At 38.0% G+C, this 22740-nt stretch overlaps 2 protein-coding genes across 2 annotated transcripts; one reads left to right on the top strand and one right to left on the bottom strand.

The window, feature by feature from the left end:
• Positions 1-473: 473 nt before the first annotated feature.
• LOC146459654 (cytochrome P450 3A2-like) lies at positions 474-10465 on the top strand. The gene is made up of 6 exons (XM_085089036.1): positions 474-496; positions 3728-4157; positions 5145-5350; positions 5848-6130; positions 7724-8015; positions 9906-10465. The coding sequence occupies exons 1-6, from the start codon at positions 474-476 to the stop codon at positions 10283-10285; spliced, it is 1614 nt and encodes a 537-aa protein (XP_084945162.1). The 3' UTR covers positions 10286-10465.
• Positions 10466-10721: 256 nt separating this feature from the next.
• Positions 10722-15004, bottom strand: LOC146459653 (metabotropic glutamate receptor-like). The gene has a single exon (XM_085089072.1). It carries the CDS (start codon positions 13543-13545, stop codon positions 11809-11811), a length of 1737 nt encoding a protein of 578 aa, XP_084945198.1. The 5' UTR covers positions 13546-15004; the 3' UTR covers positions 10722-11808.
• Positions 15005-22740: the final 7736 nt, after the last annotated feature.

The following is a 22740-nucleotide window of genomic DNA, read 5'->3' as shown; positions in this document are numbered from 1 at the left end:
ACAGCCTAAAATGTGACCGTTAACCGTAAAAAAAAAATCAATTTTTACCGCGTCTACCGTTACAATAAGCAGTTATTATTGGCCTTCAGACGGTTTCAAGGTCTTTCAAATATCACTATTTCAGCTGCTCATCCCAGACTTCTGGCTCTCAAAGAATCATGCATTTCAACTGGTGAACCAGTTCCCATGTTCCAAAATATACTTACTTTATGGCGTTTTCCGCTAAAATGTGCACGCGCAGAGATGTTTTACAAAAGGAAATAAACAGTCAGAGGATTTTCTGTCTCCATGAAAGCTCACTTATGCATTTGCCACGCTGTTTCACAGTAAAATGGTGATTTTTGCTCGAGGTAGGAAAATATGACTTGTTTTGTCAACGGATTAGTAAAGCGCTTCTTTAGAGAAAGCGAACGACCAAAGGCACTATTTTTACTCCATGTTTCTCTTGTTCTCCTTAAAATCGTCGTCAAACCATGGATGGAAGTGGGCCAAAAAGGTGCTACAAGTCTTATAGATCCACTAACCTTACAACTCAATTGAATTAGAGTTTCATCAAGCTTGTGATTGGTAACAATGATGTGGCATGGTATTCTGGTTAAAATCTGAACTGAACGTTAATTACTGAGTGATAATCTAAAGCGACGGAGAAAAATTTCAATTTTCCCACCAGAAATCAAGTAGGGGCTCACCCTCCGGAATAGCTCGGATTACTTTTCCTAACAACTGTGAATTTAGCTCTTTTGGCCAGTAGAAGTTACTGACCTGCAAATTGACAAACTTATCACTTGAATTCTAATTCAAAACAGCGCAAGCAAGAACTTAAGCTCAATTCGTAGCGACTTGCACTGGACTCAGTAGATGGTGATCTAATACGTCCTTAGTTTAAATCATAAAGCATTGATACCCTCTTGTAGGATTGTCCTCAGTGGTTTAGTTCAAAAAACAGTGTCACTAAAGTAAATGTTTAATTTTTTTTCCACACTGGCATGCGAAATCTCTTTTTACAGAAGGCTGTTAAAATTCATAGTGCGAAAAAATAGCAGATATAAGATCCAAATTTGGAAATACTAAAATTTTAGAAACGTTAGCTTGCATAAATAGGACAAAAAGTGTCGTTATACTACCTGCTGTCATTCTCGATCCTATTTGCCCATTCTTGACGCTCCAAACGAACGAAAACGAACATACAAGCAGCCAAGTTTGAGAAAAGAGTTTTAGAGGCATTCTGGGGTCCACAGAGCTTCAAATGATGTGCACTGATCCAGGCGTTATTAAAGCAACCTTTTCCTCGAGAAAAATATGCAAATTCATTTGAATCCACAGTCACTTTAAAGTGCACTTTTGAAGGCACACTGTTTGCTATGTATAAGGATATTAAAAACTGAGTGGAAAAGAAAAGGTGTGTAAACTTAACGGAGACAGCTCCGTTGGTCTAAAACAAATACTAATAAAAAAAAAATCTATAACAACCTTAATTTTATTTACCTTCGGTGACTGTGTTTAGATATAGCGGGTTCGCCGAAGCATTTAAACTTCACAAACAATTAATTCAAATTGAATATAACATGATTCAAAATCCCAACTGGCAGAAGACAGACCAAGCTCGAGGAGTTGAACTCTGGAATTCCAGTGGTCAGTGCGGGACTGAAATTCAGCCACGCTAGCGCTGCCTCGAAGTATTTTCTTTTTAATGGCTTTGTAGATCTTTTTGCCTTCAGTGCACTCAATCGCATTAGAAATTAGTCTTCAAACGATTAATAAAATATGAAATGTGCATTTCAGAAGGAATTTTAATTTACCTGTATGTGCGGTACTGGCAGATTCACGTTGCGATTACCGCTAAAACCTTTGTTGTGCACAAGAAAGAAAAATGGACAAACTCTCGTTCATGAACAAAAGCTCAGAACTCCCAAAGGAAATTAAACTTGGCCCAAAGACTTTTAATTTAAAACGCGTTTCATTTGTTTTTGTTGTTTTTTTCCCCTCGCAATATATCTACAAAAACGCGCTTTTTCAGTGGATATAAAAGGTACTTTTACTTACTGGCGTTCTTTAGGAGTTTTTGCAAGCGTGTACTTAGTTTGTCACGTCCCATTTGTTCAAAGAGCGGATTATAACTTATTCCTGTGGATAAATATAAGTAGCTATCCAGCGGTGCAAATATACTCAAACCAACGCTTTTTGGCAAGTTTTTCACACAATCTCCTACAGTCATAAAGAGACACCTGTACGCTTCTCGTCTATTCACAAATAAAAGAGCTACAGAAAAATTCACATAGCGACCTATATATTCAGTGGATAACTTTATCCGGTTCTTGAACGACTTGGGCTATAAGGTTTAAGGTTTTTATTATTATGTACTATTTCAATGGTTTACAACAAAAGGAAATTACAATATATAAGAAAAGTAACATAAAGACAGCATTAAATTACATAAATGTGAAAACTAAAAATGTGCGCAGTGACCAAAGGAGCTTAGGCTTCCGAGTTGTTCCCTGCCACGTGCAACTAACTGGCGTATAACGTGCAACTAACTAGAGCAAAAAAAAAAAAAGTAAAGAATAATATACAATAAAAGTGCAATAATAGAAACATACTACAATTTTACATAAAAGACAATAGAAATGATAATTAATAGTGAGGGCAGTACCTTTTAAATACCCAATATTCATTGGGTATTTTTTAAAAAGGTACAATTTGTACTGCTACGACGTTGGTGTCAAACGGAAGCTTGATACGGTGGGATAACTTCTCGCCAAATTTCTACGCCAGAGGTTAGTTTCTTTTTTTTTTTTTTGGTTGAAATATAGCTTAATTTTCATTAGGGATTACGATTTTTTATTCCCCGTTGTTACGTTGTTATCTCCTTCTGTCTTGAAAGACAATGGGCTGCGCCAAAAATGACGTTTCACTGTGCTGGAGAAGCGTCAACTGTGACTGAAGAGTTGAATTCTTGAGTGACAGTCTCTGTCACAGTTGGCAGTCTCTGAGCAAGTCATTTTATCGATTGAATGTTGAAATTCTCAAAGACATACAGTAACTAGTCATTGTTGCTCTTGCACTGAATTAATCGTAACACGATTATATACTAGTTATGCAATGCGTTCGATGGTATACCGTGAAATATCCCACGAGTGACTTGATTTTTCTTTCTATAGACACGGACCTTCAGGCAATCATGAGTGGGATGTTCACGGTATACTACGAGAAAGCGCTGCATAACTAATTTATCCAATGCCACTCATTGAATTAACTTTCCTGTTCGACGACTGGTTCCAGGAATTAAAAAACAAAAGGTCAAAACTGGGGTATTCTTCTTCCATTTTTTAGTTGTTGACAGTAATTTTTTCTGAATGAAAATTTTTACCTGTCGCAGGCACTTCAATCGATCCTTTGTAGGCCGCGAGGAAAGCCGGGATTTTTTTTCGTGGAATACTACCCGTTGCATACCGCAGAATATGTAACGGGTTTCTAGCTTTGTGATCGGCTGTATTCTCTATGGCATGGGATAAATGTATTGATATGCGTGTATGACAACAGGCACGCTAGTTTCAGTTCAGCTGTGGTTTGTTTCCCGCGAGTACGGCGAACTGGGGGGAGCCTGGGGTGATCTCTTGCACCTGCCAGCCGCCAGCCACACAAACGATTCAATCCCGTGCAAATCGCGTGACACATCAAGGTCAATAAGTATGACTAAATATACCGAGTTGCATCACTGTTGACAAAGCGATGTCATCACTTTGATTAGGTCTTCGATAGTGACAGCGAACTTTAACAGCGAGCCAGTTTATCGAGCGGCCTTCAAAGAGAAAGCAATGGATTTTACAATGGAACTGATCGACACCTTCAACGAGCACTGGTTCACTTTTTCCATTGCTTCGATTTTTGCGGTTGTGTTATTCCACTTTGGAACAAAGCATTCACGCCAACTCAAACCCTACAGTCATCTACCGGGCCCTAAACCTTGGCCTTTCATAAATCGTTTGCCAGATAGCATAAGGGATCGAGGACAATTCCATGAAACATTTGATTGTTACTACAAGAAGTATGGGAAGCTATTTGTGATGAGCAGCAACAATGTGACATTTCTTGTGTCTGAGCCAGAGATGATCAAACAAATCCTGGTGAAAGACTTCGATTGTTTTTGTGACAGAGTGGTAAGATATATATATATTTTTTAATTTAGCTATACTGATGATGTAGTAATACAGTACAACTTAAAGAAAACGGATATCTTTCTATTAACCTCCGAAACAAACGTCACTTTGGATCGGTCCAAGTGGCATAAGATTGCATATGATTATTGACACAGAAAATTTGGAACCTTGGAATTCTGGAATCTCGGAATATTACAATCTACAATTTTTGTTTATATCTCCTCAAAATTTTTATAAAGTTCTCGAAATGCGTTCTACCTCAAGGTTTATTTGGAAAATTTTGGCAAGCCAGATATCTTTCTATTTATCAGTTTCCGTGACAAATGCCACCTTGAATCTGTCGAAGTGGCATTGCGTATAATTAGTGACACAGAAAATTTGGAACCTTGGAATTCTGGAATCTCAGAATATTACAATCTGCAAATATTTATATTTTCAAAATTTCTCAAAATGCATCCTACATCAAGCAGTGAGTTTATTTGGGACATTTAAGGAAGCCAGACTTTGGAAAAATGCTTGTGAATTTAAAGAACAAATAACATTATAATTGTCTCTTGGTCTATCTACCTACCTATATATTTATCCAAATTATAATGGATGCCAGTACCGTTTGGTATTGATCTGTCATACAAGGATCCCGTAATTATGAACTTCAGTATTTTAAAAGCTAGAAAGATTGCCTCAATAACTCGACAAAATTTGTCCAAATTAGACACTGGAGGCTAGCTATAACACAGCTTTTAAAGTAAATTCCGTAATTTTTTCCGAAATATCCTGAGTTCAGATCTCAGATCTCTTTGCTCTTTGTGTTCAAGAGTTAGTGAAATGTGGAGTCACTAATTAGTACATTGTATTTGGTCAGAGCTGCTATTAATATAGACTGTCTAGTTGTTAATGACAGTCCTTATAACAGCCACAAAATTGAATTAATTACCTGATGTGTACTTTTCCTATGACCTTTCAATAACAGTCTTTTCCTCTTGTTAGACTCTGTTTGACTTTCCTGCCCCCCTGGACAGCTTAGTTAGTGTCGTCAGGGGAGACAAATGGCGACAAATCCGAACTGTGCTTTCTCCTTCCTTCAGTGCTTTGAAGATGAAGAGGATGGTTCCGTTAATGAACAAGGCTTGCGACACTTTCATGAAGAAGCTGGAAAATGTGGTGGATCGGGAAGAAAGCTGTGATATTCATAAGTAATTTGATGCTTTCATTGTGCATTTGTTTACTGAATAATTCTTCTATATTATTTCAATAAATAATGTTATGTAGCCTATCTTAATCCTTTGAGAAAAGACATTGCTCTTTAACTTGCCTTTCATTCCCTGCTGGTAGAAGCAACGGCTTCAAAATGATTCTAAATTAGTTGGTCACTACATTGATTGATTGATTGATTGATTGATGGATGGATGGATGGATGGATGGATGGATTGATTGATTGATTGATTGATTGATTGATTGATTGAGTGAGTGAGTGAGTGAGTGATGGATTGATTGATTGATTGATTGATTGATTGATTGATTGATTGATTGATTGATTGATTGTCAGTGAGTGAGTGAGTGAGTGAGTACATGTAAGTTAGTGTGTGTCCTTTTTGGAAAAATACTAACTTGCTTTGTGGGGGAGGGAGTGGACGAAGAGATGTAGATGAACAACACGCTAACATTTTAATGCCTATTGATTTTCACTCAGAAATATCCAGTCCCTGACCTTTGACATCATCTTGTCCACTGCTTTTGGCATCCAGTCAGAATGCCAAACAAATCCTGATGATCCTGTTATGACTCAGGTCCGTGATGCTCTTCGGTTTAGGCCGTTATCTCTGGCGGTGATTGGTTTGGGGCTGCTTCTTCCTTACAGCAAACAAATACTTACGTTTCTGTCTCCATGGTTGTTTCAAAACTTTCAAGGCATTCTGAACGTTGCAAACCAAGTGATAAATGCGACAAAGGAGCAAGAGGAACTCACGGAGAAGGCATGCATACCTCTTGTTTTTACAACTAATTTAATCTTGCTTTGATGCAAAAGTGCAAGCCTGAAAGGCAAAAAGCTATAAATGACGAAAGCAATTTATATTTAGGCATTAGAAATGTACGTAAGCATTATGATTTTTAAATGCAAATTTTAGAATCAATTTCATAATATTTTTTACTGTTACTTGTAGCTTTTTTTTTCTTTCGTTGTTTTTTGCTTTTAGTTCTCTATTTTTTTAAAATCATTTATCAGCTTTTTCATTCCAGGACCTTTCTGAAAATCACTTCGGTGAGAGAGTCCCCTGGTTTAAAATAATTATTGTTGTTACTATTACTATTAAGCAACACAGTTGAGAGGGCTCTTTTCTCTTCTTTATATGTGTTTTAAGAACCATTTTAAGAAAAACTAAAAAATGATAGCATCCAAATGAAAGTTTTTATGTCATAACCGTAGCTGTGCTTTACAGTCTTTTCGATTATGGCGATTTTGTGCGATTCAATTGTGGGAATTCTATGTGGTTTAAGTTTTCCAAGGGCTAGTGTCGCCAATTGCACACGGACATTTCAGACCTGATGAATATGAGAGTTTGAACTATCGGCAACTCTTTTTCCATCATTCTGGACCTGGCACGCGAACCGGTGTGCGACAAATGCAGACTTGCAGACTTGCAGACTCAACATACTGGCCTTTCCCAATTCATTTTAAAAATAGTATTGTGTAACCTCCGCCATTCCATATCATGCGCTGTCCGCTTGGTACGCTTTGATACTAGGCTACTTTCACGGTTGTCGTTCAGGAATTAAATTCGTACGTACGCCAGTTTTGAGAACACGCTCTCAAACTATATAGCAAACAGCATAGTAAGGGCTAAGTTTTGGAAAAAAATACAATTTTAGTGATTATTTTACATTCTAAAATATCAGGATCAGGTAAACGCTCCGACGAACGAGGCCTGTTGGATTGAGTTTATCGAGTATCGAACGCCTGGCAAGAACGAATTAGCTGCACAGCGTTATTCAAAAGACATTAATAAGGCTTTTCCGATATTTTGATTGGTTATCGAGATATCCGAGTTCAAAGTTAGAATAGCAAAAAAATATGTAGACGTGCTGCTCTGGTGGTCGCCATACCAAAGTTAGTTTGAATTTAAAACCGTGTGCGAGATTTTAGCTCTTAAAATTTCGTAAACAACAAATGCCTCTACAAGGGATTATATCACCTCGATCGTACTAAATGTCTCGAGCTAGTGAATTAGCAATACTCCATGGAACCAACAACACTAGCGCATAATCCTCGTTAAATTCTTAAGTCGCGAAAATCCGGAAGTATGCAAGTCGCGCAAGTCTTCACGGTTGTCCTCTGTCCTTGAAAGCGTACTAAGCGGACAGCGCATGATGTAGAATGCCGGAGGTTACACAATATTATTTTTAAAATTAATTTGGAAAGGCCAGTATCTCTGAGTCTGCAAGTTTGTAAGTCTGCAAGTCTGCAAGTCTGCAGGTCTGCAAGCCTGCAAGTCTGCAGTCTGCATTTGTCGCACGCCGCACGCCAACACGTTACAAACTCATTAGCAACTTTTTTCTTTTTGCTTTAGAATTTACTGGAGCTGATGCTGAAGGCCAACGCACCGGGCGGTAAAAGACTCAGCGACGATGAAGTTGCTGCCCAAGCCATAGGCTTTTTTCTTGCGGGTTCCGATACAACCAGCGTGACTCTCAGTTTGACTTGTTTCTATTTGGCCACGAATCCGGAAATACAGGAAAAACTTGCGCAGGAAATCGACAGTGTGTGGACTGATATCCAGCAGATGCCTTCATACGAGACAGTCCGTGAGCTGCCTTACCTTGATATGGTGATAGCTGAGACGCTTCGACTGCACCCAACAGGTAAGAAAAAAATTTACTGCACGGTTTGCAACTCACCAAACATTTCAGTTTTAAGAGAATGATGTATTATTCAAGGTGACAAAGGCATACTCGGAAAAAGGAAATCCAAGTGCTCCTATCAGGAGTTGAAGCTAAGGCCTTCCGATTACTAGCTCGGATGCTCTACCACTAAGCTACAGGAGACTCATGGGACAAACATCCTGCTACTGCTAGGATTTGAATTTCAGTTTTACTTCATTGATCCCAGAGTGGACTATGGGGTACCAGCTCTGGGAAAAACTTCCTAGTGTACCGTTTTCTTATACGTACCCTCTATATATTAGCCGGAAAAACTTTGGCATACGTTTTTAAAGGAACCTGGAACAGGAATGAACTAATAATAGTGTTCGCCTAATACTCACAGTTTCTCATCACAATATAATTCTCCAGAGGAGGTTCGACAGGAATCCCATACTTTGCATATTACCCATGATTCCGTGCGCCGATGAAATATATTATCGTTTTTCTCGTGATGTCATCATTCGAATGAGTTGGAGAGCAGTGGACATCATGGCGGCTTGTTTTCGAACATTGAAAGAGAATCAAGCATCTTATTTCAAGAATTATCGACTTCTTTACGTCCATTGTGTCGCGAAAGATGATTTTGAGATTAGCTTAGCTTATCTAGTGTGTGTGAAGATGATTTGTCGAGAAATTCATGTAAGTTTCGTCGACAAAATGAACGAAAGAGGAGTTGCGCTGGCGCCACGGACAATCGATGACCGCAATGTTGATGATATCTTTAAAGACGCTACAAACCCAGTATTAATTCGCATCAATTCGTCTTAAAGTTCGGAGATTGAGATTTTAAGCATGAAGTGGAGCCAAACAAAGTGATTCAGTTCTTCGTTCGAGTTCCGCGTGGATCAAGTTCTTGGCGGCATTCTCATTTTTCATGAGGCATCGATGGTGTTATCGGTGTTGTAAAGACGCAGAATGCCTTTTACCGCTAGAAGAATGACTTTCCATAAGACCTGAAAATTTCATATAAGACGGATGATTCTAAAATACCGAACAGCAACATCGGAAATCTTTGCAACCAGAATGTGCTTCAAGAACGTTTCTCATACTCCTCTTCTAAAAGCATCTCAAGCTTTCTTGAAGGTCCAATAATTCAAAGACGATTTCGACGATTACCTTTTTGCGACTTTTACAATAAAAGGTTACTAGAGAGGTGAAATTAACTTCAACTGAAGTTACAGCCACTTCCACTCTGTTATTGTTCAAAAAGATACTTTTCTACCAAGGGAATTTTACATAACAAAAGAAAACCTGGCATCCGTGAACCGGTCACGCTTCTCGCCTCTCATTGGGCACTCCATGCAATCGCAGTGACTCAATAATGATTTACATACAATAAAAACATATTTACGCTTGAAAAACAAAAGAAATTAGTCCACCTACCATCCGGAATATTAGAAATCAACCAAAAACGAAGAAGGCCAACCGATTTCCCGTAACTTGCCGCCATTTTGAAACACGTGACGAAATTTCAGCAACAATGTGGGATTCCTGTCGAACCTCCTCTGATGATTCTCGTAAAGTTGAAACTGGTGAAGTGACGTAATGATTTGCCAAAATGACAAAGACCTCTGAACACTAACAATGACAGAGGCAGTCACGTGACGGTTACGGTAACCGTGACAGTGCCGGACAGCATCCGATTAGGCCGTCAAAACATACCTTCACTGCGCTGCCATTTAAGCGCTATGCAAATGATGAAACATTAAGCAGGCTAATTAGAACACATGCGTATTGTTTAACATTGACAACCTCCACGTTCACCGGCTTCCCCACCCCATATTACTGAAGACGACTTAGGACTAACTGATGGCTCTGTCTCCCTTCTAGTCCCATTTCTCTCACGTGAGTGTACGAGGGAATGCAAAGTAAAGGAGTTAACTATCCCAAAAGAAGGGCAAGTCATCATTTACAGCATTCACCGAGATCCAACTATTTGGCCCAGTCCAGACAAATATGATCCAGAGAGATTTTCTCCCGAAGTGAAAGGGTCTCGAGACCCTTACTCGTATCTTCCTTTCGGAAACGGTCCTCGAAACTGCATTGGTATGCGATTCGCCAACATGGAACTGAAGCTCGTGTTGGCGAGGATTTTAAAGAAGTACAAGCTTGAAGTGGCGCCAGACACGGTGATCCCCCCTCGCGTGAAAATCAATATCACCCTTGTTATTGATGGAGAGATTAATCTTAGACTGAAATCACGTTGTTAATCACCGGTAGCCGCCTCTATGTTTTTCTAAAATGTATGCTTGTCAAAAGGTTGTGGGCGCGGAAACGTCAATTGTCTTAACACTGAGATGCTCACTTGCTTAGGCCTTTTAAGAACTAACCTCACCTACAGTAGTTTGTATTCAAATAGACTTATTTGTTGCAATGTAACCAAGAAGTAACTAAAATACTCTATCTAAGTGTCAAATGAAAAATAAAACAGTTAAGACCAAATGGGACTTTGAGTTATTTTTCAGGTTGAACAAATGCAGTGTTTCCAGAAGGGAAGCATGGTTCATTAAAAACTAAAAACAAACAAAAAAATAACAACAACAACAACAGCAAGAACAAAAACAAAAATAAAAAAATAAAAATAAAAATATTATCCACAATCTGGATAAAGGATGTGTAAAGGATGTACATGGACTGCAAACAAAGGAGGCGTTTTTCTTTTCCTCTTTGTTTTTATTCTCTGAGGTAACTTCTTGATTATGATTAACTGCATAGTTATAATATTCTGGGTGAATTAAATAAAACGTAGTCTTGCTGATTGAGAATAACGTGCACTGTCGCAGACCCTTTAGTTCGCTACACCGCTTACTGAGGCAAATTCCCGATGAAAATACCCTTGTCTAATGTTCGTGTCGGAGTTTATCGGTGCAACATTTATTTTTCCTTTATAGTTGCTCCTAAAAGAGTATTCGGAAACCTGCGAACTCACGGCCTCGTGTGTATTTTTTTCGGGTTGACGTAGAATGATATAAATCTTTGGTCCAAACATGCAAGCTAACAATGCATAAGAGCTCAAAAGGGTCCCGACACATTTTAAGTTTGTTGCATAGGTACCCGTCAATCCAATATCAAGTGGATAATATGCCACACAAGAAAGCAGCAAAATATACATAGAAAATACAATATATCGAGCTTCATTGAAGTTTTCTGGAAGTAATCTTGCTTTGAAGGCGTAGAATGTGCAAATGACTGCCAGAAACGAGATGTAAACAGTGATGGTAATCTGAAGTGCTTGTCCAACTGAAGAGTGGTATAGAGCACACGATAACAAAATTTTGCCTTCTATTGGTTGTATAGTTCGTTCTTGGTGTGGTGGGTCCAAAGTGATCCAGAGTAAGAGAAGAAAAACATGTATAGAGATAAGGGCCATGACAAGAAATGACTGCCTTTTAGTTGCTAAGATGAATTTCTTAAATCTTTCCGCGATCACGTTTATTCGGAATGCACTGAGTATTTTCATAGTTTTAAGTATCAAGATGGAAATGAACGTTGCCAGTACTGTAGAACGCCAACAAACTCCCAAACTGCAGGTCAAGTTTGTTGGTTTGGCGAGAGTTAGAACAGACACAAAAAAAGACAGCGAAATTGTTGTCAAAAGGATAAAACTCAGTTCGCGATTCGCAGCCTTTACCAAAGGTGTATTTCGATACTTGTATAAAAGGGCACCACAAATGGAGACCAGTGAAAAACCAACAGAGGCAAACAGAATAATAAGAACGGATGTGATACTTGACTACTTCGACTCAACTTCAGGCAGATCCAAGCATTTCCATCTTCCTTCGTTAGGCATTTGTCCACGAGGACATTCCGTACAGTTAACACTATTAACCAATATACTTAAAGTTCCAGCCGGGCATCTGATGTACTGCCAACAGCAAGCAGTTGTTCTAGACCGAAACGTTCCTAGAGGGCAGTCACGTTGACAGAATGATTTTGGGATAACTGCTTGATTTTCCGGCGTATTCCATGTGATATTTGTATCATTCAACCGGAGCTGTGGCCTTCTACCTTTTACCCATGAGCCAATAACAACCTTAACTGGATGGCGTTGATCTGATAACGCATTGCTACGCTGAAAGTGGACTATGTCATAAGAAGACCATACAGGATCTCCAGAACTAGCAAAACTAACTCTTCCGGTCAGTCCTTGAAAGTAAACCTTTCGAAGGTACCTTTCGACTACCTGTGGATCTAGTGGCGAATGACTACTGTCATAGCATTTGTCTCTCTTGCCAGGGGTTGTACCTTTGGATGTGGAACAAATTTCCATCTGGTGCAGAGCATGGGCAACCGCAAAGACGGCATCCACTACGTATGGGAGATAGGTATCGTAAATGGTACTAGGTAACAATTTCTGGCAACCAGTCAGATTCTTTCGCCCGGTTGAAGAGCAATTCAGATTATCTTGACTCTTTAAAAACTCTTTCCACCAGGGAACTCTATACCTTATTTCCTGAATTACGAATGTCTCAAAATTCGGAATTTCCAAGTGCCGAGGCTGGACACCAAGTGAACCATGAAGAATTGTTTGTTCCGTGTCTTTCAGTCCAGCGAAGACATCGTCTTCGGTTGCCAAAGCATCACCCAGGATCCATGTGCGGTCCTCCAGCTTCTGCTTAACTGCTTCCTTTAGAAAACGTCGTCCATAACTGCCGAAAAGCCACAGCAAAACCACTCGAATGTTTGGGTAGCTTTTAATTTTACTCACAGCCCTTGTTAGTTTTCCACTATACTCTTGGCGTGGAATATATTCGGCAAAAGCAATGCAAAAGGTTTTCCGTTTCTCAGCCTCTTTTTCCAACCCCCACAGTCCATTTCTACCATAGGAATCATCCATCGCTACCACAGCCACGAAGCTCCAGTTAAAATGTTGTATAATGTCGGCCATTGCACTTGCCTGCTGGTCATCTGGAGGTGCAGTGCGGAAGAAATGACGGTATTGGGGCGAACTTAACTCGTTGCTGGTAGCTGAGTGGCTGATGACTGGAATCCCTGCCACTTCTAATAGACTTCCTGCAACCACCGCACTTCCTGAGTCGGTTGGACCAATCACTGCCGCAATCGGTGTGCTTTCGATTGGCGTTAGATCCGATTCATTGACACGCGTGCAACTTTCTTTGTTTGAGTTGAAAGCAAAGTCGTTTCTTCGTACGAAATCGTAGGTGTGCTTCATCGCTTTTGCAGTGCTTTCACAGTAATCGCGGATGTCATATCCCAGAGTAAGGTTTGGTAGCAGATTGGGATTTTTGTTGATTTTATCCACGGCGTATATCATTGCCGCTACGTGACCAAGACCTATAGGGAAAAACTCGCCACAGTTACCATTTTCGGTGCTATAATGTAAAAGGAACAGTCCTCCTATGGTAATGTCGCCAGGCTGAAGGGATCGGTCAGTCTTCTCAGTAGCACTGAAGACGATCCCCATCAAATAAGCAGTAAAGACCAGAAACGCAGTCGCCATTGCACGCATTTTGTTCCCACCTACAAATATGGATAGAAAACAGCAATATCACAAGTTATAATCCATCAAATATTTTCGCTCGCGCGCGATTGGTCTAAACGCCTCACGTGACCGAATATACCCCAGCTAAAACTGGGGAATATCCGATGAAATTCCCCAAGTGATATTCCCCAATTTCAAAAACTTCAAGGCGCGTCTTGTTTACAATCAAAATTAATGTCAAGATGGGGGAACGGTTTGCTTTTGTGACAGAAGGAGAGATAAACCTGCTGGTCGATAAAGCAGTATCAGAAAACAACATACGCTCTAAACGTTTTTGACGGTAAACTGTTCTTAAACAAAATGTTCAAAATACTCAAGCTCGTTGCTACATGTTGCGAAAAATATTTGAAGGATAATAACCACCATAGCCTCCATTTGGCTTTAAAAATATGCTCAGATATTTGTCCTTGGACATTATCTGCTCCTCGAAGCTCACAGTTTTCCTCGAGCTTCGCTCTCGGAAAACTGTTCGCTTTTCGGAACAGATAATGTCCGCGGACAAATATCTGAGCATATTTTCGCGCCAAATGGCGGTTATTGTTTATTTATAATCTACCGATTAATTATAATTTCTGCGCGTTCTCATTGGATAAAGCACATCACGTGGTACAAAATCAGACGATAACAGTCGTCCGATTTGATGACAGTCGCCCGGTTTTTTCGACGAGAAAAACATACAGATCATCGCAGTCTTAGGTCTTAGTTGTTGTAATCCAATCACAGTTTATAATTAGTAGACTAGTTATCTTGCATTTCTTTGGCTGCAATCACACCGTGGTGATCGCTGGCTGTTTTGTCTTTTCCACAGTGAAGTGCGCGCGATTCAGAAATTAATCTGATGATTATGAAAAATATAAACCCCTTTCCGACTTGCTGGTATCATGATGATACTGCTCTCGGCTTAAAGATTTCCCTCAGAATTTCACGTTTGCCCTCGAAGCCTTGCTTCCCGGCCAGCTGTTCATTTTCAGACAATCTTTCAGCCTCTGGCATTATACTCCGATATACAAGCCGCCTGAAGAAAGAGGTTTATATGCTAAATTTACTTGTACCCAAGATGATTGAGCGGATTAATTGACAAAAAGACAAAACATTACCATAAAGAACAATACTAGCTGCATAATAACGTCAAGTCTTCAGTTCTTTAGCTCTGTGATCTCATTATTATATACTAGGTGAAACGCTGGTAAAATCTTTTAAGACATTCTGTTTTCATTGTAGCTTTAGTAAGGTTAAAGGTGCACCAACACTGACTAAAATACGGGGCGCCCTTTCGGCCATCCTTAAAATGGGATCAAAGGCTTATTTTTGGCAAACTCGAAATCTCTCGCCATTGACTGACCCATGTTGAAGGTTGCCATTGAAGAGTGAAGTGAGGGTTGCCATTGAGTGAGTGGCAGCAGATGAAATAATTGGTATTTTAAATTCCGCCCTTTATTAATCGGGAATAATAATAATAATAATAATAATAATAATAATAATAATAATAATAATAATAATAATAATAATAATAGTGATAGAATGATAACTTTATTATTTGCAAGAATCTTATATATAAAAGCTGATTTATATGGGTTTGGTTCAGAAGATAAAAGGACAATTTCCACTGATGTAATAAAGGTATATATACCCTCATACTAAGAATATTCTAAATAAATGCACAGTCACAGTGTTTCCAATCATACACTAAAATGAGAAAAATTCAGAAACCTATCAATCAACCCATAATAAAGTTTCCATAGCAGTCTAGAAAAGTCCAGCTTGGCCGTTCTCTATTCCGAAATCCCTGTCCTTAACGGCTAAGTTCCTCCTTCTCGGGGTTCTCGATCCTCTTAGGCATAGGAGCGCGCTCCGCAAAATTGCAAAGGACACTTTCGCCCTGACCTACGAAATTGTTGTGGCGTAGCTCTCTTGTTTTTTGCAGATAATAGCTCGGCTAATCTTGAATGGTATCTCAGGCATTTGTCAGCCATCCCTCCCGTCGTTGTAAACACCAGTGGGGTGAATGTGCCTTGCTCTATTTCTGTGACGTGAGAGTTGTATTTTCGCTTCTTTTCATTTTCATGAATCCTGTAAATTTGCTTGGGGCTAAGATCTCTATACGAGTCCGCATTGGGATGACACACCCTTTTATCGAAAAATGCAGCTCTCTGTCTCTCCCAGAAACCCCTTCAGAGGACGTCAAGGCGTGCGTCAGGGGCTTGGTTAGTCCCTCTGGCAAGCTCTTCGCCTGTAATAGGTTGTAAAGCCGGTTCAACTTGCACATCATAGCAAACCATGTCAAGCAACTCGGTCTGTAGATCGCGTATTTCATTGTGGCGCTGAATAACTAAGCCTCCACGCTGGCATATCATCACGTGGTCTACTGTAAACATGCTCCCACAAACGCATATTGACGGGTTATCGGGTATCGGCCAATCATACCGAAGCCTTAAGGCATTATAATTTTTATAATACTTTATTAGTAGAAAAACAAACAACAAATACAGAAAGGTGATAAAAATATCGGTATCGGAAAAAAAAAAAAAAAAAAAGAAAAACGCTTCATAATTCTGCAGTTCATACTAAGAATATCCATACAAAAACTTTTCGAAGACGTTGATCGATCAATAATAAATACAAAGTTAAAAATCTTCAACAAAAAAATAAAAACCAACAACGAATGGAATGCTACCAAGAAAAATAAGAAAAACTAAGAAATAATCCTACTATGGTATCGCTTGCATTCCACCACCATTCCACCTGTCGTGCTAAAAACTAATGGCGTGAATGTGGCTTGCTCCACTTCTAGAATTCGGCTAGCGTACTGGCGCTTCTTTTCTGTTTCATGTTGCCTGTAAATCTGGTTAAGATCCATATCCCTGTAGGAGTCAGCATTTGGGTGGCAAATTCTAACATCAAAGAAAGCCGACCTCTGTCTCTCCCAGAACCCCCTTGCCACAAAATCGAGCCGAGGATCGGGAGCGGTGTTGGCTCTTGTAAAACTGGCTCAGTTTCAACGCCATTACACACCATGCGAAGCATTTCCGCCTCCAGATCCCTCAGTTCATTTTATTATTATTATTATTATTATGATGATGATGATGATGATGATGATGATGATGATGATGATAATAGTAACTGTTGCATTGTCCATAGTTACCAGGTTGCTTGACCCTAAGTAGTTGGGTCAAATCTATATCAAGTTTCAGAGAAGAACCCAATCTACATTCACCAGTTCATTACTGCTTTTCTTTTATGCCGGATAAGAGCTGCTTTCAACTCAGTGTCAAAAGTAATTCGCGTTTTCTTTGGTTTCAAGCTTCACTTTGATCGCTTAGCAAAACTAATCGTGCCTTGATTTGCTCGCACGCGACGTTTTCCCACGCTTAGCTCCGCGGGTTACTTGTCAGTTTGCGTCGAGTTCTGATTGGTTCATTCAGTTATTTACTTCTGCTGTGATTACTTTAGTTTTGGTTTTATGACACTCAGATGAAAACCGCTCTATTTGGTTGATTTACTGCGTTTGTTGTTAGCTTTTCTGGAGCTTGAATTACATTTGGCGTGACAGAAGTAGCGGCCTACTGACATTAGAGCATCTAGAGTGACACCTGGTTTAACTCACTATTGCATCACACTTCGTAACGCCATCACTATATATATCAAAACGCTACGAATAGAATCGGTCAAATATGTGCCAATAGTGACAGCTGTCTTCCTTTATTTCTAGTCATATTTCATAAGGGAAATTTGATCATAAGAGATTTGAAGAAACACGTGCACCTTGTAAATGTTTACTTAAATGCCATTAATGAAGGCACATGAAATAGCTAAAGGAAAATCACTTTTTCTACCACTACCGACTCATCAAATATTAAGGAAACGTGAACTATCCCATTTCATCGGTATTTCTATGAGCTATCACTCTTTTTTATATCGTTTAGAAAGTCTTAAGTAACTTGTAACATTTCTAAAAGAAGCGAAGAAAAACCCTTTTGTTTGGTTGATGTCGATCAACTTTTCCTTCCGAAACTATACGCGTTTGGAACTGTTGGATGATTGCTCGAACGAATAAATGTCAAACTTCTCAACCGAAAACAGCTTTAAAAGACTTAGTTCGTATTCTGTTGGGGCGAATGTAAAAATGAAAGCCTGTCCAGTTTAAAGAGCTTCAAGCTTCAACCCGAGGTTAGATCACACTTTTCGGTAGTTTAATCTGTGAACTCATATTTTCTTATCAACGTTTCCTATCTCTGTGATCTTCTTATTCAATATTAATTGTTTCAGTTTGTTTCAGTTCATTGAAGCTGTATGTACTTCTTACTATGCTTTGGCCATTTTAAATTCTGCATCTTCAGAAATTTTAAGACTTGGTTACGACTGCGAAAACGTTTTTTTTTTTTTTCAGCAGAGTACTGTACTTCTTTACATTAAACTGATGTAATAATATTACACACACATCTCATTACAATAGTAATGAGAGGGCTGGAGACCTTTTTGCAACAATTTACGACTATGAACAGTACCAACGCGGTTTTAGTCAACGACACCAATATCACTGCATGCTTTTAACAACAGAATTGTTTCCTCTACGTTTCTCAAACAATTGCTTCTGTGGTAAAAAAAGGGTGAAATTTGGCACCTTCCGATATTTTCGCGCTCAGTTTTGAACTCAGAAGTGCAAAGGCGTCTCATTTTCCAGTGTCATAGTTATTTGCATGCAGCTGGTGTAATTGCACACGTCTTATTACAATAGTAACGACTGAGCCGAAACAACACTGAAATTGTACTTTGGTAGAGAAACCTTTTGCAATTTACTGTCTCAATATTCATGGTGACATGACAGTACATACACGTACCAACGAGGCATTAATTAAAGACACCAATACATATGATTATTTTAACAAGGGGATTATTTCCTCTACATTTCCGAAATATTGCTTAGTAGAGAAGCAATTTGAAAACATTATGATTGAAATTTAAATTCGCATAATAGTAAAAAAATAATCTTTGAGATTAAGGAATACATCTTACACTAGTATAAAAAAAAATGAAAGGAAGTAAAAGAAAAGAATAAAATTCAAATGGAATGAAGAAAGCGCTGCCAGGCTGGCTGAAAGTTCTTAGGCTATATCATTTAGTTCTGTTTATTGTTACTTACCGTTCTATTTCTTTTTTTTTTTTTTCCTTCCTTCTTTAAAAGGACTGGCGCGTTTTATCTTTGAAATTTTTTCAGCCGATATCAAATGTTTTTCACAGTTCTAACTGTTAAAAGGCCAGTTTTTTCCTCACAATCTTGCAAGCCGGAATATACTTCATTTACTGTGGAGTATTACTGATTTAATTACACAGTCAATTTACTTAGTCCGCGAAGGACTGACGTAAAGTAACTAATGAGAATATTTGTAGTTGTCACTTTTGCCAATTCAACTGTACATAAACAAACAAAATAACTAATCAGTGACAGTTCCTTTATTAATAATTTTATACCATTGGTCAAAAATCAAAGTCTTCTGTCGGACAAGGTGATCAAAAATCAATGAAAACCGCAAAGCAGGCTGTTTCAATTTGTTTGCTTTTCATGTGAATAATCACAAACTTAGTTTCACTAATTTGGTTTGCAAAGTCATAGAATAATATAGATCTGATGAAACTGCCCAGCTGAAATAACTGACACTGTATAACATTCTCCAATGATAATATGACATTTATGAAGGTACAATGCCAAGTCTGTTTACACAATTAAAATTGAAAACAAAAATAATAATAATAATAATAATAATAATAATAATAATAATAATAATAATAATAACTGTTACATTGTCCATAGTTACCAGGTTACTTGACCCTTAATAATAATAATAATAATAATAATAATAATAATAATAATAATAATAATAATAATAATAATAATAATAACTGTTACATTGTCCATAGTTACCAGGTTACTTGACCCTAAGTAGTTGGGTCAAATCTATATCAAGTTTCAGAGAAGAACCCAATCTACATTCACCAGTTCATTACTGCTTTTCTTTTATGCCGGATAAGAGCTGCTTTCAACTCAGTGTCAAAAGTAATTCGCGTTTTCTTAGGTTTTAAGCTTCACTTTCATCGCTTAGCAAAACTAATCGTGCCTTATTTTGCTCACACGCGACGTTTTCCCGCGTTTAGCTCCGCGGGTTACTTGTCAGTTTGCGTCGAGTTCTGATTGGTTCATTCAGTTATTTACTTCTGCTGTGATTACTTTAGTTTTGGTTTTATGACACTCAGATGAAAACCGCTCTATTTGGTTGATTTACTGCGTTTCTTGTCAGCTTTTCTGGAGCTTGAATTACATTTGGCGTGACAGAAGTAGCGGCCTACTGACATTAGAGCATCTAGAGTGACACCTGGTTTAACTCACTATTGCATCACACTTCGTAACGCCATCACTATATATATATATTAAAACGCTACGAATAGAATCGGTCAAATATGTGCCAATAGTGACAGCTGTCTTCCTTTATTTCTAGTCATATTTCATAAGGGAAATTTGATCATAAGAGATTTGAAGAAACACCTTGTAAATGTTTACTTAAATGGTATTAATTAAGGCACATGAAATAGCTATAGGAAAATCACTTTTTCTACCACTACCGATGCATCAAATATTGAGGAAACGTGAACTATCCCATTTAATCGGTATTTCTCTGAGCTATCATTCTTTTTTATATCACTGTTAGAAAGTCTTAAGTAGCTTGTAACATTTCTAAAAGAAACGAAGAAAAACCCTTTTGTTTGGTTGATGTCGATCAACTTTTCCTTCCGGAACTATACGCGTTTGGAACTGTTGGATGATTGCTCGAACGAATAAATGTCAAACTTCTCAACTGAAAACAGCTTAAAAAGACTTAGTTCGTATTCTGTTGGGGCGAATGTAAAAATGAAAGCCTCTTCAGTTTAAAGAGCTTCAAGCTTCAACCTGAGGTTAGATCACACTTTTCGGTAGTTTAATCTGTGAACTCATATTTTCTTATCAACATTTCCTGTCTCTGTGATCTTCTTATTCAATATTAACTGTTTCAGTTTGTTTCAGTTCATTGAAGCTGTATGTACTTCTTACTATGCTTTGGCCATTTTAAATTCTGCATCTTCAGAAATTTTAAGACTTGGTTACGACTGCGAAAACGTCTTTTTTTCAGCAGATTACTGTACTTTTTTACATTAAACTGCTGTAATAATATTACACACACATCTCATTACAATAGTAATGAAGGGGCCTGAGACCTTTTGTAACAATTTACGACTATGAACAGTACCAACGCGGTTTTATTCAACGACACCAATTTGCTTCTGTGGAAAAAAAGAAATGGGTAAAATTTTTCACCTTCCGATATTTTCACGCTCAGTATACTAAACTCAGAAGTGCGGCAAAGCGGGCGTCTCGATCATTTTACAGTGTGATAGTTGTTCGTGTGAAGCTGGTGTAATTGCACACGTCTTATTACAATAGTAACGACTGAGCCGAAAATACACTGAATTGTACTTTGGTAGAGAAACCTTTTGCAATTTACTGTCTCAATATTCATGGTGACATGACAGTATATACACGTACCAACGAGGCATTAATTAAAGACACCAATACATATGATTATTTTAACAAGGGGATTATTTCCTCTACATTTCCGAAATATTGCTTAGTAGAGAAGCAATTTGAAAAAATTATGATTGAAATTTAAATTCGCATAATAGTAAAAAAATAATCTTTGAGATTAAGGAATACATCTTACACTAGTATAAAAAAAAAATGAAAGGAAGTAAAAGAAAAGAATAAAATTCAAATGGAATGAAGAAAGCGCTGCCAGGCTGGCTGAAAGTTCTTAGGCTATATCATTTAGTTCTGTTTATTGTTACTTACCGTTCTGTTTCTTTATTTTTTCCTTCCTTCTTTAAAAGGACTGGCGCGTTTTATCTTTGAAATTTTTTCAGCCGATATCAAATGTTTTTCACAGTTCTAACTGTTAAAAGGCCAGTTTATTCCTCACAATCTTGCAAGCCGGAATATACTTCATTTACTGTGGAGTATTACTGATTTAATTACACAGTCAATTTACTTAGTCCGCGAAGGACTGACGTAAAGTAACTAATGAGAATATTTGTAGTTGTCACTTTTGCCAATTCAACTGTACATAAACAAACAAAATAACTAATCAGTGACAGTTCCTTTATTAATAATTTTATACCATTGGTCAAAAATCAAAGTCTTCTGTCGGACAAGGTGATCAAAAATCAATGAAAACCGCAAAGCAGGCTGTTTCAATTTGTTTGCTTTTCATGTGAATAATCACAAACTTAGTTTCACTAATTTGGTTTGCAAAGTCATAGAATAATATAGATCTGATGAAACTGCCAAGCTGAAATAACTGACAATGTATAACATTCTCCAATGATAATATGACATTTATGAAGGTACAGTGCCAAGTCTGTTTACACAATTAAAATTGAAAACAAAAATAATAATAATAATAATAATAATAATAATAATAATAATAATAATAATAACTGTTACATTGTCCATAGTTACCAGGTTACTTGACCCTTAATAATAATAATAATAATAATAATAATAATAATAATAATAATAATAATAATAATAATAATAATAATAATAATAATAATAATAATAATAATAATAACTGTTACATTGTCCATAGTTACCAGGTTACTTGACCCTAAGTAGTTGGGTCAAATCTATATCAAGTTTCAGAGAAGAACCCAATCTACATTCACCAGTTCATTACTGCTTTTCTTTTTTGCCGGATAAGAGCTGCTTTCAACTCAGTGTCAAAAGTAATTCGCGTTTTCTTAGGTTTTAAGCTTCACTTTCATCGCTTAGCAAAACTAATCGTGCCTTATTTTGCTCACACGCGACGTTTTCCCGCGTTTAGCTCCGCGGGTTACTTGTCAGTTTGCGTCGAGTTCTGATTGGTTCATTCAGTTATTTACTTCTGCTGTGATTACTTTAGTTTTGGTTTTATGACACTCAGATGAAAACCGCTTTATTTGGTTGATTTACTGCGTTTGTTGTTAGCTTTTCTGGAGCTTGAATTACATTTGGCGTGACAGAAGTAGCGACCTACTGACATTAGAGCATCTAGAGTGGACACCTGGTTTAACTCACTATTGCATCACACTTCGTAACGC

This window comes from Pavona decussata, unplaced genomic scaffold, assembly GCF_977016875.1.
Source record: "Pavona decussata unplaced genomic scaffold, jaPavDecu1.1 SCAFFOLD_217, whole genome shotgun sequence".
Classification (NCBI taxonomy): Eukaryota; Metazoa; Cnidaria; class Anthozoa; order Scleractinia; family Agariciidae; genus Pavona; species Pavona decussata.
This window is presented reverse-complemented; position numbering and strand designations above follow the sequence as displayed.

Bases quoted from the DNA above. Each gene is read 5' to 3' on its own strand.
- LOC146459653 (XM_085089072.1), bottom strand. From the start codon at position 13,545: ATGCGTGCAATGGCGACTGCGTTTCTGGTCTTTACTGCTTATTTGATG.
- LOC146459654 (XM_085089036.1), top strand. From the start codon at position 474: ATGGATGGAAGTGGGCCAAAAAG. The intron at 497-3,727 runs GTGCTACAAGTC...CTGTTGACAAAG, and splicing joins GATGGAAGTGGGCCAAAAAG to CGATGTCATCACTTTGATTA. The intron at 8,016-9,905 runs GTAAGAAAAAAA...TCTCCCTTCTAG, and splicing joins GCTTCGACTGCACCCAACAG to TCCCATTTCTCTCACGTGAG.